This window comes from Lycorma delicatula, chromosome 11 (assembly GCF_047948215.1).
Source record: "Lycorma delicatula isolate Av1 chromosome 11, ASM4794821v1, whole genome shotgun sequence".
Classification (NCBI taxonomy): Eukaryota; Metazoa; Arthropoda; class Insecta; order Hemiptera; family Fulgoridae; genus Lycorma; species Lycorma delicatula.
The window spans coordinates 78,969,884-78,988,094 of record NC_134465.1 but is presented as its reverse complement, the minus strand read 5'-3'; the positions used below and the strand labels follow the sequence as shown (position 1 = coordinate 78,988,094).

At 32.0% G+C, this 18,211-nt stretch overlaps 1 protein-coding gene across 1 annotated transcript in view; it reads right to left on the bottom strand.

Moving 5' to 3' along the window:
- Positions 1–1,284: 1,284 nt before the first annotated feature.
- ENGase (cytosolic endo-beta-N-acetylglucosaminidase) overlaps positions 1,285–18,211 on the bottom strand; it is a 33,552-nt gene continuing 16,625 nt past the window's right edge. Inside the window, exons 5-9 of the mRNA XM_075378560.1 lie at positions 9,624–9,839; positions 8,955–9,154; positions 7,953–8,075; positions 3,789–3,941; positions 1,285–1,592 (exon numbers count right to left, since the gene is read on the bottom strand). Of these exons, the coding sequence (XP_075234675.1) occupies positions 1,475–1,592; positions 3,789–3,941; positions 7,953–8,075; positions 8,955–9,154; positions 9,624–9,839 (810 nt within the window). The 3' untranslated portion in view covers positions 1,285–1,474. The remainder of the gene's footprint in view (positions 1,593–3,788; positions 3,942–7,952; positions 8,076–8,954; positions 9,155–9,623; positions 9,840–18,211) is intronic.

The following is an 18,211-nucleotide window of genomic DNA, read 5'->3' as shown; positions in this document are numbered from 1 at the left end:
GTACGCTAGGAAGAGGCCCTCACTGATGCCTACAACAAAACGCTCCCTTGTAGGTATGCTGGTAGAGGTCATCCATCTGCCCTTTGGTGGACAGAGGAGATTGAAAATCAGAGAAGAGAGTGCCACAGATGTAGAAGGATTGCCATGTGCACACGCCTTGACTCCCTGAGATTGCTATACAACACATATAAGGAAAGCAAGAGACAGTTTGCTGTCCTAATCAGAGACTCAAAGAAGGCATGTTGGTGGAGGCTCCTGGAAGAGGTGGACACCGATCCCTGGGATAGGCTCTAAAGATTGTTGGTCAAAAGAGCACTTAAACCAAAAGATCATACCATGCTGGACAAGAATGACACCTGTTGCGTCATCGAAGGCCTCTTCCCATGTGGAGAAGCATTAACAGTCAATGATCATGGCAAAATGCCTCTGTTCACCAATGACAAACTGGCTGTCGCTGCTAAGCGCATGCTTACAGACAAGACGCCTGAGCCAGATCACCTGTTGAACCTGGCAGTTAAAGGTGACAGCGCGGGCAAACCCAGGGGCGCCTACTTGAGGTATTCAATAAATGCATCAAAGAAGGAATGTTCCCAGAGAGCTGGAAGTGGCAAAGTCTTGTCCTTATTCAAAAGCCAGGTAAAGATCCGGTTGTCCCCACATCCTACAGGCTGCTGGCCATGATGAGCTCGGACCGACCTTATGGAATCTTGCTTATAATGATGTATTTCACCTTGCGTTGTCCACTGGAGTCACTCTGATGGGGTATGCAGATGATGTAGTGATAGTAGGTTAATGCTGGAGGGAGGCAGCTATAAAGATTAACAATTCCTACAGCATAATCAAAGACTGGATGAGAGGAGTTGAACTGGAGATGCCCCCCCTCCACGATAAGACGGAGACCTAGACTGTCCATCGCAATAGAAGGTCAACGTATTGAGTCACGACCAGCTGCGAAGTACCTGGGCATTCGGATAAATTCCCAGGTGCGCTTTGGGGCACATGTTGCAGAAGCTGTCAAAGAGCAGACAAGGTTATGGGACTGGTAACCCACCTACTACCCAGTACCAACGGCCAAAGATAACAAGAGGTAACAACAGAGGTAATTTATATTTATGGTAATTTAGTACTATTATGGCTTATTATTAAAATTAATAAGTACTATTTCTCAAAAACATAGCAGTACGATAATTGGTTAACTGGTTTGAAATGACATTAATCTGGAAAGAGAAATGTTAATATTACAAAAGTCAAAATAAATTATTTAAAAAGAGATAATTAAAAAATAACATTTTAAGTATTTTAAAAAATAATGTTTAATGATAATATTAAAAAAATGTATAATAAAATATACAGTTTGCATCCAGCAGAAAACACCATCAGTTTAAAATTTTCTACACGATTATAAAATGTATACTATAAAATAATCATTTTGCCGATTAACATTACACGTATTAAATCAGTATTTAAATTGCAGCTAATTTAATTTCTCCTTTCTTTTAAGCGAAATTCGCCCTAAAAGTGCAGCACGTGTACCCACATGTAAAACTCCAATTTCTATAATCTTATTGTTGCCTAAGATTACTTCAAAATCACTGCAAAAAAAAGAAGAAGAGAAAAATTATATATGTAATAAATTATAATAATTAAATTAGCTTCATTATTTTTAAATGGTGTAAAAGAGAAAGGTTTGTCAATAATTTACAAAAGATTCCCTTATTAACACGAACAAAAAATATCACTATAAGAGTACTGACAGATACATTAAAATATTTATGAATTAACTGATAAAAGGCTGATCATACAGTTCTCAGTATCAGCATAAGACAGTGACTTTTGGCCTTGAAAAGCTTTATTAGGAAATTGCTAAATGTGAAACCGTGATACAATACTTTCGGTGTAGATTTTTTCTAAATTTACAATGTCACAACATAATACATATTTTTTTGGAAGCAACTGGATAGTCGCTAGGTGACAAGCTGTAGCGTCACCAGTGACTCATAGTTTTTTGGCTTCATTTACTCACTTTTATTCTCAAACTACCACAAATAGTCATTTGTATGATATTATGATGCAGTTTTTTCTCCTCACTGAAGAATAAACTTCATGTAGAAGATTTCTATACTATCATTCCATTAACTAGACCTTAAAGAAAAAACTCCAACTGTATGAAACAATTAGGAAACTGAAGCGGCACCCTTTCATAAAATTTTTAAATGATAAAGAAAAGTTACATCAGAACTATTTAATTTTATACTGTATTCAGAAAAAATAGAGGTGAAAGGCACAAGCTAAAAGATTAATAAAGAAACTGAAGTTTAAATAGAAGCAAATAATTTATCCTGTCGACAACAAACTCGCACTTTAATTGAAAAAGAAGATCTACAAGAACAGTTAAACAAAATTCTCAATCGCTTACAAAAAGAATCAAATGACTACAAATACTAAGAAAGATGAACGAGGTGGTAACTTACAGTAATGACAGTGCTTTTATTAATCTAACATGTTTTATCAAAACTCATAATTAAATTTCACCTATTTTATTAATTTTTTTTAGCTTATTTTGTAAAGCTAAACCTGTAGCTCTGAAATTCTGCATTCGTAACACGGTTAAAGACATAATACATAATAGTATTATGGGATGGAACATGGCCTCTTCATCCTGCATTGAAATATTGGCAAAACCAGTGTTAGGTAATAATGCAAGACTGATCATTTTTGAAAAATGAAGACAAACATGCAATTCTCACTCGAGCACATTTCCATTGGTATAAAAACAGCACCATGCCATGCCAGTCATCTCTGTTCCATCCTCCCACCGCTTACTGTCTGTATGGTAATGAAAACAGTCAGATTTTTATGCTACATAAGATTTTCATAACCTACCGTACCGTAAGGTTTTAAAAAGCCCTTAAAACCTCTTTTATAGTTTTTAAATGACAATTTTTTTCCAATGATAAGAGAAAGAAAGGTAATAGCTTCTAGTAATTTTTATGTACTATTAAGAGTGCTGCTTTTTTTTCCATTGAAAAAAGTATAAAATTCCAGATATAGGACTGGATGCTTTTATACAATGAATACAAGAACAACACTATGACAAAGATAATATTGAATTTACTTGACAATAATTTAATCGGTGGTCAAATTATTATTACTTTTACACAAAGGAACTATCCAATGCAATATACTAACAATTTTTTTTTGCTGATTAATTTATCACATAAACTAGAAGTTTGTGCACGGGAATATTGAAATAAACATTTTGTAGCATATAAAAAATGCCATGCCTGACTGACTGAAATTTGAACTCAGGACCAGAATATTTTGATAAGTCTTTTCAAAATGTTATTTTAACTATTTTTTTTATCTGCTTATATTCTAATACTTATTAATATTATAATCTAAATGAACGTACACATTTTTTATAATACGATAAAGAGAGTAGTTTCTTATATATCAACCGTTTTTTCTCCACAAGATGTACAATAAATAGTCATAATGAGTATTCTAACAAATAATATTATCCAGAAATTATACCAAGATATTAAAACACACAAAATAACTTCCAAATAAGTACAATACAAAATTGTATAAATAATAAAAACTACACGCATTTAAATTTTCAATATATGAACGACTATAGCATTTTTTTTTAGACAGTATAAACATCAGACAAATAATTGAGCTATGAAGTCATACTGAAATAAGAATTTTATCATATAAAGCCCCTTAATGTTATACAAACTGAAATCAAGTTTAAATTTAAAAAATAATAAAGTGATTATACATACTGAGTAAACCATCCATTTTCATTAGCAAAAACTGGTGCCGAAGGTCGTAAAACAATAACATTAGGGTCTGTAAATAAACATTCTGTGCTATAATGTGTATCAATATATGAAAATGTAATTTTAAATGCAGTTTCTGTCATCAATATATTTCTCCTGAAAATAAAAAAGGGAATTGACAAAATTTATTTCTAACAATTCAGACTACTGGCGTAGAATTTTATCTGAAAATTATATTTTTAAGGTTATTAACCAAAGTAAAAATAATATTTTTCAGCCATACACAAAAACATTCTTAACACAGTTCTACTCGAGTATTTAAATTCAAAGAAATTACATCTTTTGATCCCAGATAAGACTAACAAACCCGGGGATAACTCCTTTACCATTCTCCTTTAGTGCATATCGGCACTTCCCCTACCCTTGTCTTTCCTTCTTATCCTTTATCTCCTTTTTCTAGGATAAATACCATACGAATTGTTTCACTGCTGTCCTGATTTAATTTGAACATCTAATCTCCTAATCAGCCAGCTACTTCTTTATTGCGACTCAGTGTAGTGGAATCATCTTGAAATTCTGTTTCCCATTCTGAATTATACAAAAAGTCAAACTAGTGGCTAACATGAACAGCTGAACCTCTACTCCTAAAAACTAAAAATTTGACTATATTTACTAGAATCAAAACCATTATTAATTAAAAAGTGGCGGCATAAAACAAGGTTTAACTCTTTAGAACAGGAAACAACAATTTATTAATACTTTCAGAACATTCAATCGAGTCGCATTACTTCTGAGCTCTTCCACAATGCAATTTTCATAATATCCCCTATTTGATTTCACTCATTTTTACAGATTTTAATAATTAAAATTCATGTTTCTTTAGCATTATTTATGTTACTTTTTTAATTTTTATTGTAAATACTGGGTTATTTTTAATTACTTCCCTTCCTGTGTCTTTGATAGGAATATATAATTATTTCTTTAATTTTTGCAAGTGAAAATAATGTTAATTTCCTCGATCTCATTTTAGTCACAAAAATTCATTATTCCCATAAGAAAAATATTAGATTAAAAAAATTCATCAAAACTGGTTTATTAAAACAAAAATAACAAAAGAGAAAAAATTAACTTTAATCTCTCTCTATAAAAAAGGATGGTGCGTGGGTTTGTTTGTTGTATGCACCCCATTTTTATTTTAGCTGCTATTGGTGCAGAGTGAACCTATGGTGGTGTGCTGGGCAGCCCTGTGACTCTCTCCTGCTAGAAGCAGTCCATTGTCAGATTATTTAATTAATTTCTAAGTGTAGATTATTTTTTATTTTAATTTTTATTTACTTATTATTTATTAATTTCATTAACAAAAGAAAGCGATTAATAGTTAATGTTTAGCAGTAAAAAAAGGATTCTTTATTTAGTGAGAGAGAATCACTGACATGCATCCAGCCGGCATATCATGTAGTCCGTTCTGCACCAATAGCAGCAGCTGGACTGCAAACTAACACAAGACTAAACAAAGGAGATGACATCCCCAAGCCAATTCCCCGTTATCAATATAGCTAGTGTTAAACATTATATTTCTATTAAATTCTACATCTATTCACTCCTTAAGCCTATTTAAAATATAAAAACACCAAAATGTTCAGAAAAATATTCTCTACACACAAATATTCTTTTCTTAAAATATTACTGTAAATTACTTAATATTCTCAGAAACATGAGGATACAAACACATTGAGAGTCCAAGAGGCAGAAGTCCTAGCCTGACTGGCTAGCAAATATATAAAAAGTATTTTATCTTGGTTCAGGCATTGCAATATTCACAAAATAATTTGTGACTCGAAAAACTTTAGACAATTTTTATTTTACTTATTTTGGAGCAAGAATACAGCCAGATATTGAACAAACAAATACAGACTTACATGAGAAGACCAAAAAAAGATATTGATCCTTTATCGATAAATTCTGGATGACATTGACAACTAACTTCTGTGTATTTTACCCAAGAAGTAGGAAAATGTTATACGATGCACCATTAAAAAAAAAGAACGGAATGATGCTGCGTATTAATTATTGAATTGAGGAATATAAAGAATTCATCATCAGGTTGATGGTGACAATGAGTTGAAAGAAAGATGCAGAAGACTTATGTCAGAGGAAGTGATATATAACCAGGTGATAAATTATGAATTTACAACAGATAACTCGTACTATGTTTGTGATCTGATAGAAATGACAAACAGTTTTAAATAAGAAAAATGATGCTCACAAACTAACAATAGAAAATTTAAACAGATTATATACATGACTGTATTCTGCTATTTGATCATTGACTTAATGTTCAATTATACTGAACAGGTTTTTTAAACTTAAAAAAGGTTACAAATAACTTCATTTCATTTAATGTAAAAATTTGATTTATACACTTGATTGGAAAGAGAGAATGAAAAAATATTCATCATTTATTAAACCTAATTAATATTTTTATAGAAATTTTAAGTGTAGTAAAAAACATGGAACACAGAGTGTTCCATTTTTATATTTTTGTATTTTGTTAAAAACAAAAGAGCAGTTGCTGGTAATGGTTGTATTGTAAATTCCATCATATGCAGAATTCACGAGTTCACCATAGCAGTATATTGCAAAATATGACAAGCCAGCTAGCTATTAATTCATAAAGATCGAACTCTTAACACAGTGGTTTGTATGTGATTTACAGTACTGTACTAAATGTGTTAAAAAGAGCAAGAGCTACTGGCATTTTATTCTTCAGATCCTTTTATTACTTCAAACTCGTTTAACTATTTCTTCGTTTACTTATCCCTTAACAGCAATGTCATCATCAAGCATTTTCAATTCCATGATGCTGATTTACATAGATTAGCGTGATCGACTCTGTGCAACCATAAGATTGTGTGTAACCAACCGCATCCTTCAGCGCTTGTTGGTGCTTACCAAACTGAAAGCCTTTTATTAAATTAAACTAAAATACTTCTTATTTAACTGAAAACTTACTTTAATACACGTTACAAAAGAAAGTTTTTAAAATCAGCAGAACAGCCAACATAAGGACTATTCTTAAAGATATTTCAAAATGACCAGATTAAAAGAAAAAAATATTAAACAATATGTTATAATAAATGTTACCAAAATATCTATGTTACTTATCCGTGAAAATGCCACTGACATTCGAGCCTTAATATAATGTAAGACCATTATTTCCAACTCCTCATTGGAGAATTCTACTTCCATGGTGCCCAGCCATTTATGAACGCCATCTGTGAGTCAGAGTTCTAATTGGTTTTAAGCATTGGGGATCCAATCTGACATTCAAATTTCTAAAAATGTAAAAGTCAGATCGATGGGTATTCTAAATTCACATCATAGAGATTATACACTTCACTCCTATGTAAGACAACAAAACTATTCTGAACAGAGATAAATCAGATGCTGTTCACCAGGTGAACGACTTCGTACCAAGTCCAGGCTATAAGAAGACAGTTGAAAATTTTCCAGTTGAACTGCTAAATTAAAGCTTTAATACAATTTGCAGAGAGTGATATGCACAGTAGAGCATCCTGTGTTGTTTCTTTTAAGGTTTTTACAACAAATTCCAAGATTCCATAAGGTTTACAACAAAGTCCAAGATTCCATATATAAATATTCTATCACCAAAATTCACCTACCTATAAATCCAAAACAATGCGGCCATCACTTTTCAGTTTTAAAAAGTCTGCTTTAGTTCTTTTGACTTATTACAATAAAAATGTACATACAATGTACGGTAGTATGTAAGCCTGTTCACAAAAAACTAATTGTATCATGTACCTTGTAGGCAGGCAATGACAATGAAAGATTCCATGTTTCATTAACTGCTGTCGTACCAGCACTAAATAAAATGGGCAGCAGATGAGCACATGACATTACAGATCACCTACTGCTACTGTACAAGCATCATGTTGTCATGAGAATCAGTTTACTTTTAATATTGGAAGTTTGTTTTGGGCTCACAACTAAGTAAAAAGACTCATACAAATAACTAAGGAAAAAAATCGTATAAATTATGAATCATCTTACCCAACACCTGTTAACTTCAAACTTATTTTCTAGCAAACGCAAAATAACAGAAACCACTTACTTTATTTTAATCTTAGCATTTTTTATTCTTACCTGTACATTTGATCCTCAGTTTCTAATAATAATACTAAAGATAATGATGATGTATCATCAAGACCTTTTGAAGACACTGATACTAGTAAAGTTGAATCGCTTCTAAATTCACATGAAAATAACCTGAAATGATTAAAATATAACAAAAATCATAATAAACAATGCAGTAGCCAAGTTCTAGAATGGATACACAGTAAACCTTTTCATAATAGATAAAAGATATGAAATAATGACATAAGAATAACATAACAATAAATTATTAGTTAAAAACATTTATTTTAAATATGTAATAATGGTGCCAATAAAAATTTTCCAAGAACTTTAAGATTACATGCATTCATCTTCTCTAGAATTAATCATACTGAGGTTTTTCTAAAAATTGACTTCTTTACATCAGTTACAATAAAAATCAAGGCAGGTAGCAACAGCAGAGAATATCTCTTGCTACCTCTACAAGAATGTGGAACATTCAACTTCATTTGTGGATATAAAATATCTTTGAAAGTAATCAAACCGCTTGTAAATTGTTCTAATTGATGGATCTGACCTGCCGCAATATTTATCTGGCTCTGCTTTAGTTTCGCTCTTTGTTTTGTCTTTTAAAAAGTAATTCTGATCACCACATAACATTTTCTTTTGTCTATTTTTACAACAATTATGAGTATATCTGAATGAAACTTGATGTTTGCTTCTGGCAGAGATCCAGGAAACTATGAATACCTCAATAATGTATATGAGTGTCTTGACTTTATATAGATATCGGTTACCGCTCGCAAATATAGCTAGCTAATTGTGTAAAATCTCTTTAGTTTAATAAAAAAAAAATTACGATTTGGTAAATAAAAATCAGCGACTGTTATAGAAAATACTAATATTAAAACTTTATCGGCCATTTTCTCAAAGCAGTTTTTTCTTCTAACACCTTTTAACAATTAGTTTTTCAATTACTTATCAAAAAAAGAATAAATATTTACATAAATCTTAAGTAATGATCATACTAACCTTATGTAATAATTAATATTAACCATGATATCATTCGGCCTTGAAATTATAAGACATGATCCACCGCGATATGAATCTTTAATAAAAGGTCGCAAACAACGTGTAGAATAACTTTCTGATTTTTCTATAAAATTAACACAATATGGCACAGATAACTGAATTTCCTGCTCGGCCAGATTAAACCAAGCACTCTCAACAGCCTAAAACAAACAAAATTAATATTCTTTTTTTACACATAACAAAAATCCATCAGATATGAAGAAAAGTAATAAATTATATATCAAGATGCATATTATTATTTTATATATATTTGGATACATATTATGCAACTGGATTACACATTTAAGATAATTTATAGAACAGAACATGAGGTGAAAGATATGAAATTAAAATCAATACGGTTCTCATGACTATACGATACACAACTTTACAAGATTAATTTATAAGCCCTCAGGATTATTACTTTTAATTAAATCATGCATAGCCCTAAAACCTGAATATATTTACTTAATTTTTTTATTTAAAAAAAAAAAATTCATAACATGTCACCACTCTAGGATATTTAAAAAAATGTTTTAAATTAAAAAAATATATATTAATATTACTAAGGTCAGTGATATAATAAAACTAATTTAATTGAAGAACTATAGTAACATTAATGGAATTTACCCGTCCTTTATGGTATTTCTTGAATCCTTTTCCGATACAGAAAGATGAAGAAAAAGGTAACTGAGAAGGACCATGTATATATAAATGCTTCCAGACTCTATGCCAAAAAAATACTTCTCTCCATAAATAATCTGTACCGGCTGTGCAACATTCATGTGTCCATGCAGGAGCAAATAGCCCCACAGAAAAACCAGCAGAACGAACTTTTTCAAGTGCCTAATAAAAAAGAAATATATCATAATCTACAGAATAACATTTATAAATAATTATTTATATATAAATTCATCTACTTACAAGTCATTTGGCAACTGTGCCTAGGTTTTGTTTGGTATGTTCATGGTTTGATTTATAGATAACTTTGGATGCTTTGGTAGGTCAGATTTAAGATGATGTGAAAAATTTTCAAGGGTATTAGATTAATATTTTGTTATAGCTCAGTTTGTAAATTTTTATCGGTTATCAGTTTATTTTTGATTTGGTTTAGGCGAGTTTGAAAAATATCTTTTGTTATTTAACGGGTTTCAACACCGAAAGAAATGTCTTTTAAGGCATTTGCATCAGTGCCATCCTAATAAAGGCCGTTCTGTCAGGGCTAGGAACGGAGGGTGTGGTGTGACAATCGGGATCTTCACAAGGCGGGTGAATTCCCCTATAGGGTCAGAATGGTGTTATTGCCTTCTTTCATTCGATATAACTTCAACATTAACAAATCTTTTATTTTACATATTTAACAATCCAGTAACAAATTACGAGTAATAATAAAAGAATGCAATCATTAACAAGAGCTACAACCCAATCATTTTTCCAACAAAGACTTTAATAAAAAAATAATTTCAACAAAGTGTTGAAAATAAAATTCTGCAAATTTTTTAAGTTTTTATATACTTCTTATAAGTACATGGTAAATTACAGCTCATGCTCATTTTAGTCAAAATTTATTATTATTTTTTTTTTTTAATTTTCTTTATATTAATAACATTTGAATTTTTTTCATAACAATAAAACTTTTCTAATTAGAAATTCCTTAATTTAAAAATTTCCCCAGATTCTCAACAATAGGAACAATCATTCATATAGCATCACTCTTAAAAACTAAACATAAAGAACAAAGGCAATGAAATATACATGGTAAACAAACATTATTAGTAATTCTCATTTCAAAACGGGTTGTTTCTGCTTAATCAATCATTAAAATATTCATGAAAACATGACTAAGCAACTAAAAGACAGAAAACCAACCGCCAGTTTGTTACATGTTTACAACAATGAGAATTTTTTTTGTCAAGTCAAAGTTATTTCAAAATCATAAATATTATCTATAATTTGGGGAGGGAGAGGAACCCTCGAATAAAATGAATTTTAAACTTTTATAAATCAAATAATTATTACTTTTTTTTTTTCATTTAAGAAGATAAACATTTATATAATCTAAAGTAATAGATTTTTAATTATTCATAATCACAAAGAAAATTATAAGTGTGAATTAAAGACTAAAAAAAAACCAACTATATACTAGCATAACTAACTATATCAGATATTAACAGATACAATTAACTTTTATAACATCACACTTACATACACAAACACTGAGAGAAAGTAATTAACAAATTCAAAATGTAATGTTCAAAAGAATAAATAAAATTAATCATTATACACAGAATGTAATCACCAAATTAACACAATACACAAAGTTGAACTGCTTTGACTGCAAAATGTGGACAAACATTTCTATATATTAGGCATTTTATACAGTTGAATTCTTTTATATGGTCTTTGGATTACATGCATGTATTGATAAACTGTGAATTATACTTCTCAAAGCAGATATTTTTGTGAATTTCAATGATTTGAATTAATGTGAATGAGAATGTCTAGCTAGCATTTATGATTTTCTTTATTTTGTATTTTCAACAAAGACATAATGAACACTTCTATAAAAACATAAAAATAAAAATTTGCCAGTCATCTCACAGGTACTAGTAAAAATTGAATCAGCACGATAACCTTAATACTCTATGCACGTGTATGTAGTACACATTTTAAGTGCGTTATAAGTCTTGGCTGTTCAGTATTTACATTTCCACGGGTGCATTACAAAACACCCATATCTTGAAAGCTTTCCTCTCTTCTAATGATGCATGTTAGTCATTGATAGAGCTATTTTAAAATGTTTGGATTCAAATGGTGTGTGTGTATTTTTTTTTTCTAAAGTAATCTTTTCAAGACCCACATCCCTCTGTACTAATATATAATCCAACTTTTTTTTTCTGTATATATAATCCAACTTGATCTACAAAGTACAGAAATTAAAAAGTAAATAATATGACACTTTTTTTTTAATGATGAGGTAGGGGAATACCATTTATGTATGCCCCACAAGGGGCAGTGTCAGACTCGCAACAGGTTCTGCAAGATGTTATTAAAGTACGTATGTTTACCTGCACCCTACTGACTAACCTAACCACCTCACCAACTCCCTCTTCTACAGCTGATCCCACAGTTAAGCATTGTGCAGCCCTGGGAAATGCCTTCGAAGTCGGGGGGATCCAGAGTACCCGTGCACAATCACCATCGCCCATCCCCGTTAGGGGGAATGCATGATGGCTCAGCAGGGGGCTGTCCTTCACCCCTTCCCACTCAGATCCTTTGCTTCACCTGCAACGCAGAACTTGGACATGCTCATCAGATCTGAGGAAGACCTCTTCTGTTCTGAACTGATGTTAGACAGCTGCCATTTCACTCGATTCTTGATCATTAGCTGTTAAAATACCAGATAAAAGTTTGGAAACCTGCTCCCGTTCCTTTTTACCTCTAAGCATGAATTCAGTGCTATTTTCAGGGGTTAACCAGTTAAAAGACCCTGACCGAATCTCTCTACATGCCGCCAGGTACACATAAATATTGTGTGTTCTACAGTATCCACTAATCCACAATATCTGCAACGGGGAAAGGCTCTTCTGTTAAATCTGTTCAAGTATGCTTCAAAATACCCTTGCCCTATCAGTAGCTGTGAAAGGTGATATCCAACCTCTCCAAAACCCCGATTCGGCCAGACATCCAGTCGTGGTATCTTCCTGATCCAACGGCCATTGGTTGCAGAATCCCATTTTTCCTGCCAGTCCAGTAGCATAATCCTTCTTGCAAACACCTTCAGAATACCCTGATTAGCATCTCTTCCCTAAGTTTAACAGGCAGGACACCAGCTGCAACTTCAGCCACAACTCTAGAAGTGGTGCGGTAGGCAGCTGCCTACCTCTAACACTTTTTTTATATAAAAATTACAAAAACAAAAATTACAACTGAAGATGTGGGTTGCCACACAAGCACTATTGTAAAGTTATGAAAAAATAACGTAAGTGTTATCTTATTTACTTTTTAATTTCTGTACTAGGTGGATCAACTTGCATTATACATACAAAAAAAAATATATATATATATAAATTAAATATTATAATATAATATTACAAGATATAAAGCCAGAAATAACCATGATGCTATTCCCAGAATAAATCTTCACAAACATATGTTCCTCTGATGATTTTACAATCCCCACTAGTAATGGTGGCCACCACATGCTTGGCTGATGAAAGATAAAAGATAATGTTTGTTTTGGCACCAATTTTTAAAATGTTTACCACTGTTCGTAGCACACATCTACAAGCAACATTTTTTATTTAATTATTCAATTGAGTTGGTGTTTCATTGTTATCAGTTGGTGTTTTCATAGCTCTATAAATTTAATAGTTTTTTTTACTAGTAAAATTTAGTGTTGTAGGCAAATTCAATGTCTGATAGTTTTTCAACCCTATAAATTAATCTAAAACTAAAGTTGATCATTATACAGTATTTAGTGGTCATTAATATGTACTTAACCTCACTCAGTTTATTATACTGTGTAGTGTAGTGTGTAGTGGTTATTTACTGAAATTTGTTATTTGTTGCATTGGCAATCATGTCAAGACAAATACTTCATATGCCCAAATAAGTTAAATGCTCTTCTTATTAAGAATGCAATTAAATTCTCTGTGTGCAAAGTTTACTTTCATAAATCGTGTGCTGACAGAATTCAATTACAGACGGTGGTTTCAAACTGTGCTGTAATAAAGCTGTAAATAATAGTCAGTTAAGAAAAAGTCAAACTAATTACAAAGTAGGAAATCTACCTCTACATCTAGCTCATTTTCTGCAAACGAAACTGAAGCCAGAATCAATTCAAATCTTCATCCACTTTGGGAATATGTAAATGGTTTAATTAATTACAGATATAACATTTAGGTGAAAACATGATAATAAGACAATGAATTTAGATGATGTTCTGCATAGATCGGGCAATGTTCAAGATAGAGCGTCAAACAAAATTATAAATCCAGCACCGATACTATATTTAGTGAAGTTAAGAAATAATAGAGAAAAGAATGTACCCACCAGGTTGGTCTAGTGGTGAATGCATCTTCCCAAATCAGCTGATTTGTAAGTCGAGAGTTCCAGCATTCAAGTCCTAGTAAAGGCAGTTACTTTTATACGGATTTGAATACTAGATCATGGATACTGGTGTTCTATGGTGGTTGGATTTCAATTAACCACACATCTCAGGATTGGTCGAACTGAGACTGTACTTCTGAGACTACACTTCATTTACAATTATGTATATCATCCTCTGAATAATACCTGAACAGTAATTCCTGGAGGTTAAACAGGAAAAAGGAAGAAGAGAAAAGAATGTAATCATATTTAATGTTGACAATTCTGTAAAAGCCAAACTATGATTTGGTCATGATAAAGACGTACTTAAAAATTGCTCATTAGAACTTCCTATTGATTTTGATGAATTAAAATTAATTCTTACCTCTAGCCTACCTAGAGGTAAAAATTTTACTCAAGGCAAGACTTGACCCTTGAAGATTCTTTTCAAATCATCAGATCATGTTAACTTAATATTTCAGTATCAAAAAATATTGTAAATGACATATGTTATAAAAGGAGAACTCAAAAAAAAAAACAAGCTTATTTTAACGAGGTGCACTGCGAACTTAAAACAAGGACTGATAACAGTAAAGAGGATCTTTTCATCGCTTGTAATAATTGAGTTTCATACACTGCCTACAATTAGAAGAATACAAAGTAACTGTATGGCAGTGTCCATTCCATTAAGATTCATCAAAATATTAGAAGTGTGAGAGGTCAGTTACTTAAACTGAAGCTGAAATTGAAGACAATTTTAGATTATAATAAAATAGCATTAACTCAAATTTCATTATCTGAAGGCATTAAAAGTTATGAATTGTATTTTGATTCTTACAATATTATTAACTGTGACCGTTCATTTTTTACAAGTCAGAAGAAGAGTGGGGAAGGTGTGTTGCTAGCTTTGAAAAAATCTTAAATACAGTAATGTTGTAATAGTTGGCAATTTAAGTGTGTTTTAGTCAAAATTACATTTAATGATAAGAGTAATATTATTGTAGGAGTTCGCATACATTTCACCTGGTCTTCTTCTGACTATTACAATGAGTTCATAGATTATATCTCTTATGTGCTTACCAAATACATTAACATTGCAGCCACAGTTAAATTATTGTTATTAGGCGACTTTAATGTGCCAGGTTTTGTATGGGAAAACATAGAAAATGTTTCTTACACTAAAGTTTATCATCCAAATTTAAATGTTTGAAATGCTACTCACTTTACATACTTTTGTGCAAATCGTAATTTTTTACAATCAAATAATTTGTTTAACTTTTAGGGAATATTCTTGGTTAGTTTTTCTAATCTTATTGTTATTAGTATATTGCTTATGATGAAATTTTTGATAGTGACAAATATCATTTACCTTTAGAGATAACATTACCTAAGATTTTGAATTCTAATCTTGTATCTGATAAATACATATTAGATTACAAAAAAACAAATTTTGAATGATTTAATTTCTACTAAATGAGAGTTCAATTCTAAATAATATTGATTTTGATCATGCTGATACTGAAGTTTTTGCTGAGAAATTGCAATATGTATGTATGTATTAATACAAGCGGCCCACGAAAAAGTAGCCAGAATTTGTAATATTGAAAAGAACATTAACGTCATAAGTGTGCGCACAGGACATTGATACTGAAAATGGAACAAAGAAATAAGATATACCTTCCTATATAAGAACTCTCATTCTGCGAGTTACATGATTGTCCCTCCTTCTTCTCCCTTTGATGCTCAGTTGAAGACCCAACGCACATGACCATCAGTTGTGTTCTGAGATCAAAAAGGTAGGATGAGTTGTGTTGTGCATGAGTTAGTAATGTATTTGACAGCAGGACAAGTGAAAATTGCAGTCATACATAAGAACCGGTTCTCTGGGGGAAACACAAGAGTTATTATCCCATAAAACATTTTCTAATTGTACTGTACCAGCTAAATGCAGCATTCAAAAATCGGTAAAGAAATGATGTCAAACAGGATCTATTGTAAATGACCAAAAAACAGAGCATCATCTGGCTATACTCCTGAACTTTATGCATGCATTTCTCAAGTGATGCTTCATAGTCCTTGCCTACTAGAAAACTATCATGAGAAGTCAGGGTGAGTTCAACATCCTGCAGATATGTCAAGAAAAGTTTGAAGTTGAAACTGCACTGCGTCATAGTTGTGCAATAATTGAAGGAACTGGACAAGGGAGATCGTCTGACATTTTGTTGCTGGTGGTTGAATATGACTGCAGATGGTCAATCAGACCAACATCATCACATCAGGTGAGTGATATGCTGTGCTTACCACGTATGTTACTGGTCCAATTGTTTGACACCAAAATCAACACAGATGTATTCCTGAATATTTTAAAAGACTACGCTTAACAGCTGACAGAAGAAAAATGTTAATAGTTTTTTTTTTTTTTCAGTAGAAAGGGGTGACCTGTCACACATCTGAGAAGTCATTCACACATGTTCATGAACTGTTCACTCCTCAGCAAACAGAGGGTAGAGACTTTTGGGTGCCACAGTCACCAGACTTGTCAATATGCAACTTTTATTTACGGGGATGTTGAAAAGATGAGTGTATCAAAACAATTCATACACAATCGATGAACTGCGGAATTATCCCAGCAGAATTGACACAGGTATACGTCTCTCTCTTTTTCTCTTTAGCCTCTGGAACTGCTGTAAGGTATTACTTCAGAGGATGATATGTATGAATGTAAATGAAGAATAGTCTTGTACAGTCTCAGGTCGACCGGGCCTGATATGTGTGGTTAATTGAAACCCAACCGCCAAAGAACACCAGTATCCACTACCTAGTATTCAAATCTGTATAAAAGTAACTTCCTTTACTAAAATTTGAACTAAGAACGCTTGACTTTGAAATCAGCTGATTTATTATCTAGTCCTACGAGCTGACCACTAGACCAACCCGGTGGGCTGACATAGGTATACCTCCATTTGTTAAACCATGCACCCAAGTGTTTAGCTATTGGTGGAAACCATTTTCAACATTTACTCTCAAGATTAGTACAGGAAAATTAATCTTACAAACGTAACTGTAGATGTTAGCAAGACTACTTTTTTGTGACCTACCCTAAATCCAAAATCCATGTGACAATAACAATATAGATGGCGACATTCAATCATCATTGTTTGTGAATGCATGTTATTAAAACCTAAGAGATCCTGTTTTTTTATGAACATTTAGCAGTGTCTACTCTTTTAGAGTCAATACTGAAAGCATGATTGTTTAGTGAAAAAGTGGTGGTCGGCAGTTAACATAATATCAGATTTGTAAAATGTTGAACGTAACAAATAAGATGAACAGACATGTAAATTACCCAGTTCCTACTACAACAATCAACAGCAGCTAAAAATCACATGATATCACTTTTATATGGAAGTGAAATGTATATTACGGTATATAGTTCCTACTAAAACTAAGCACACTAGGCAAGTGTCAACTGCATTTATGATTAGTCATAGTCACTGCAATGGTGACTATGACATGTGAAAAATACTCCAACTTGATAACCAGATCTGAATTTCACAATAAAAATCACAAATTACTCAATGAAAATCCTAGCGCTTTAAAAAATTGTTTCACCCCCTAAGACAATACACCCACCGCTTATGATCTCCTTACCACCCATCAATTGGTAACATTTGAGTACCTCAAGGGTGCTGTTTTGGGGGGTTGTAATGGGGTCCTCTTATAATGTACCCGTAACTGTTAATCCAATTTTCCAACAGGGTATGTATTAGTAGGCTGAAAAACTGTTACATGCATCAGGTACATTCTACATCAACCATTTCTTGGTCATTAAAAAATTTAGTTTTAACTTCATCATTTAGTTTTTTGGACATTAGTTGCATTATGACTCTAGGACAAGTTTGGATTCTGACCCCTTGTTAATTGCACTGAACACCAAGCTGTAATAATAACAGCATCTTACAAGGATCCATCAAAAAAATCAAGTTCAACATGGTACTACAGCAGAAAACAACTGAAAGTAAAAGAAAAATGGTTTTTTAATCGTGCGGCATAAAATGTTTTTAATTTGATCATTTACTATTTTGCATCTTTTTTAGTTGTACCGTACTTGTTAATTGTACTTGTCC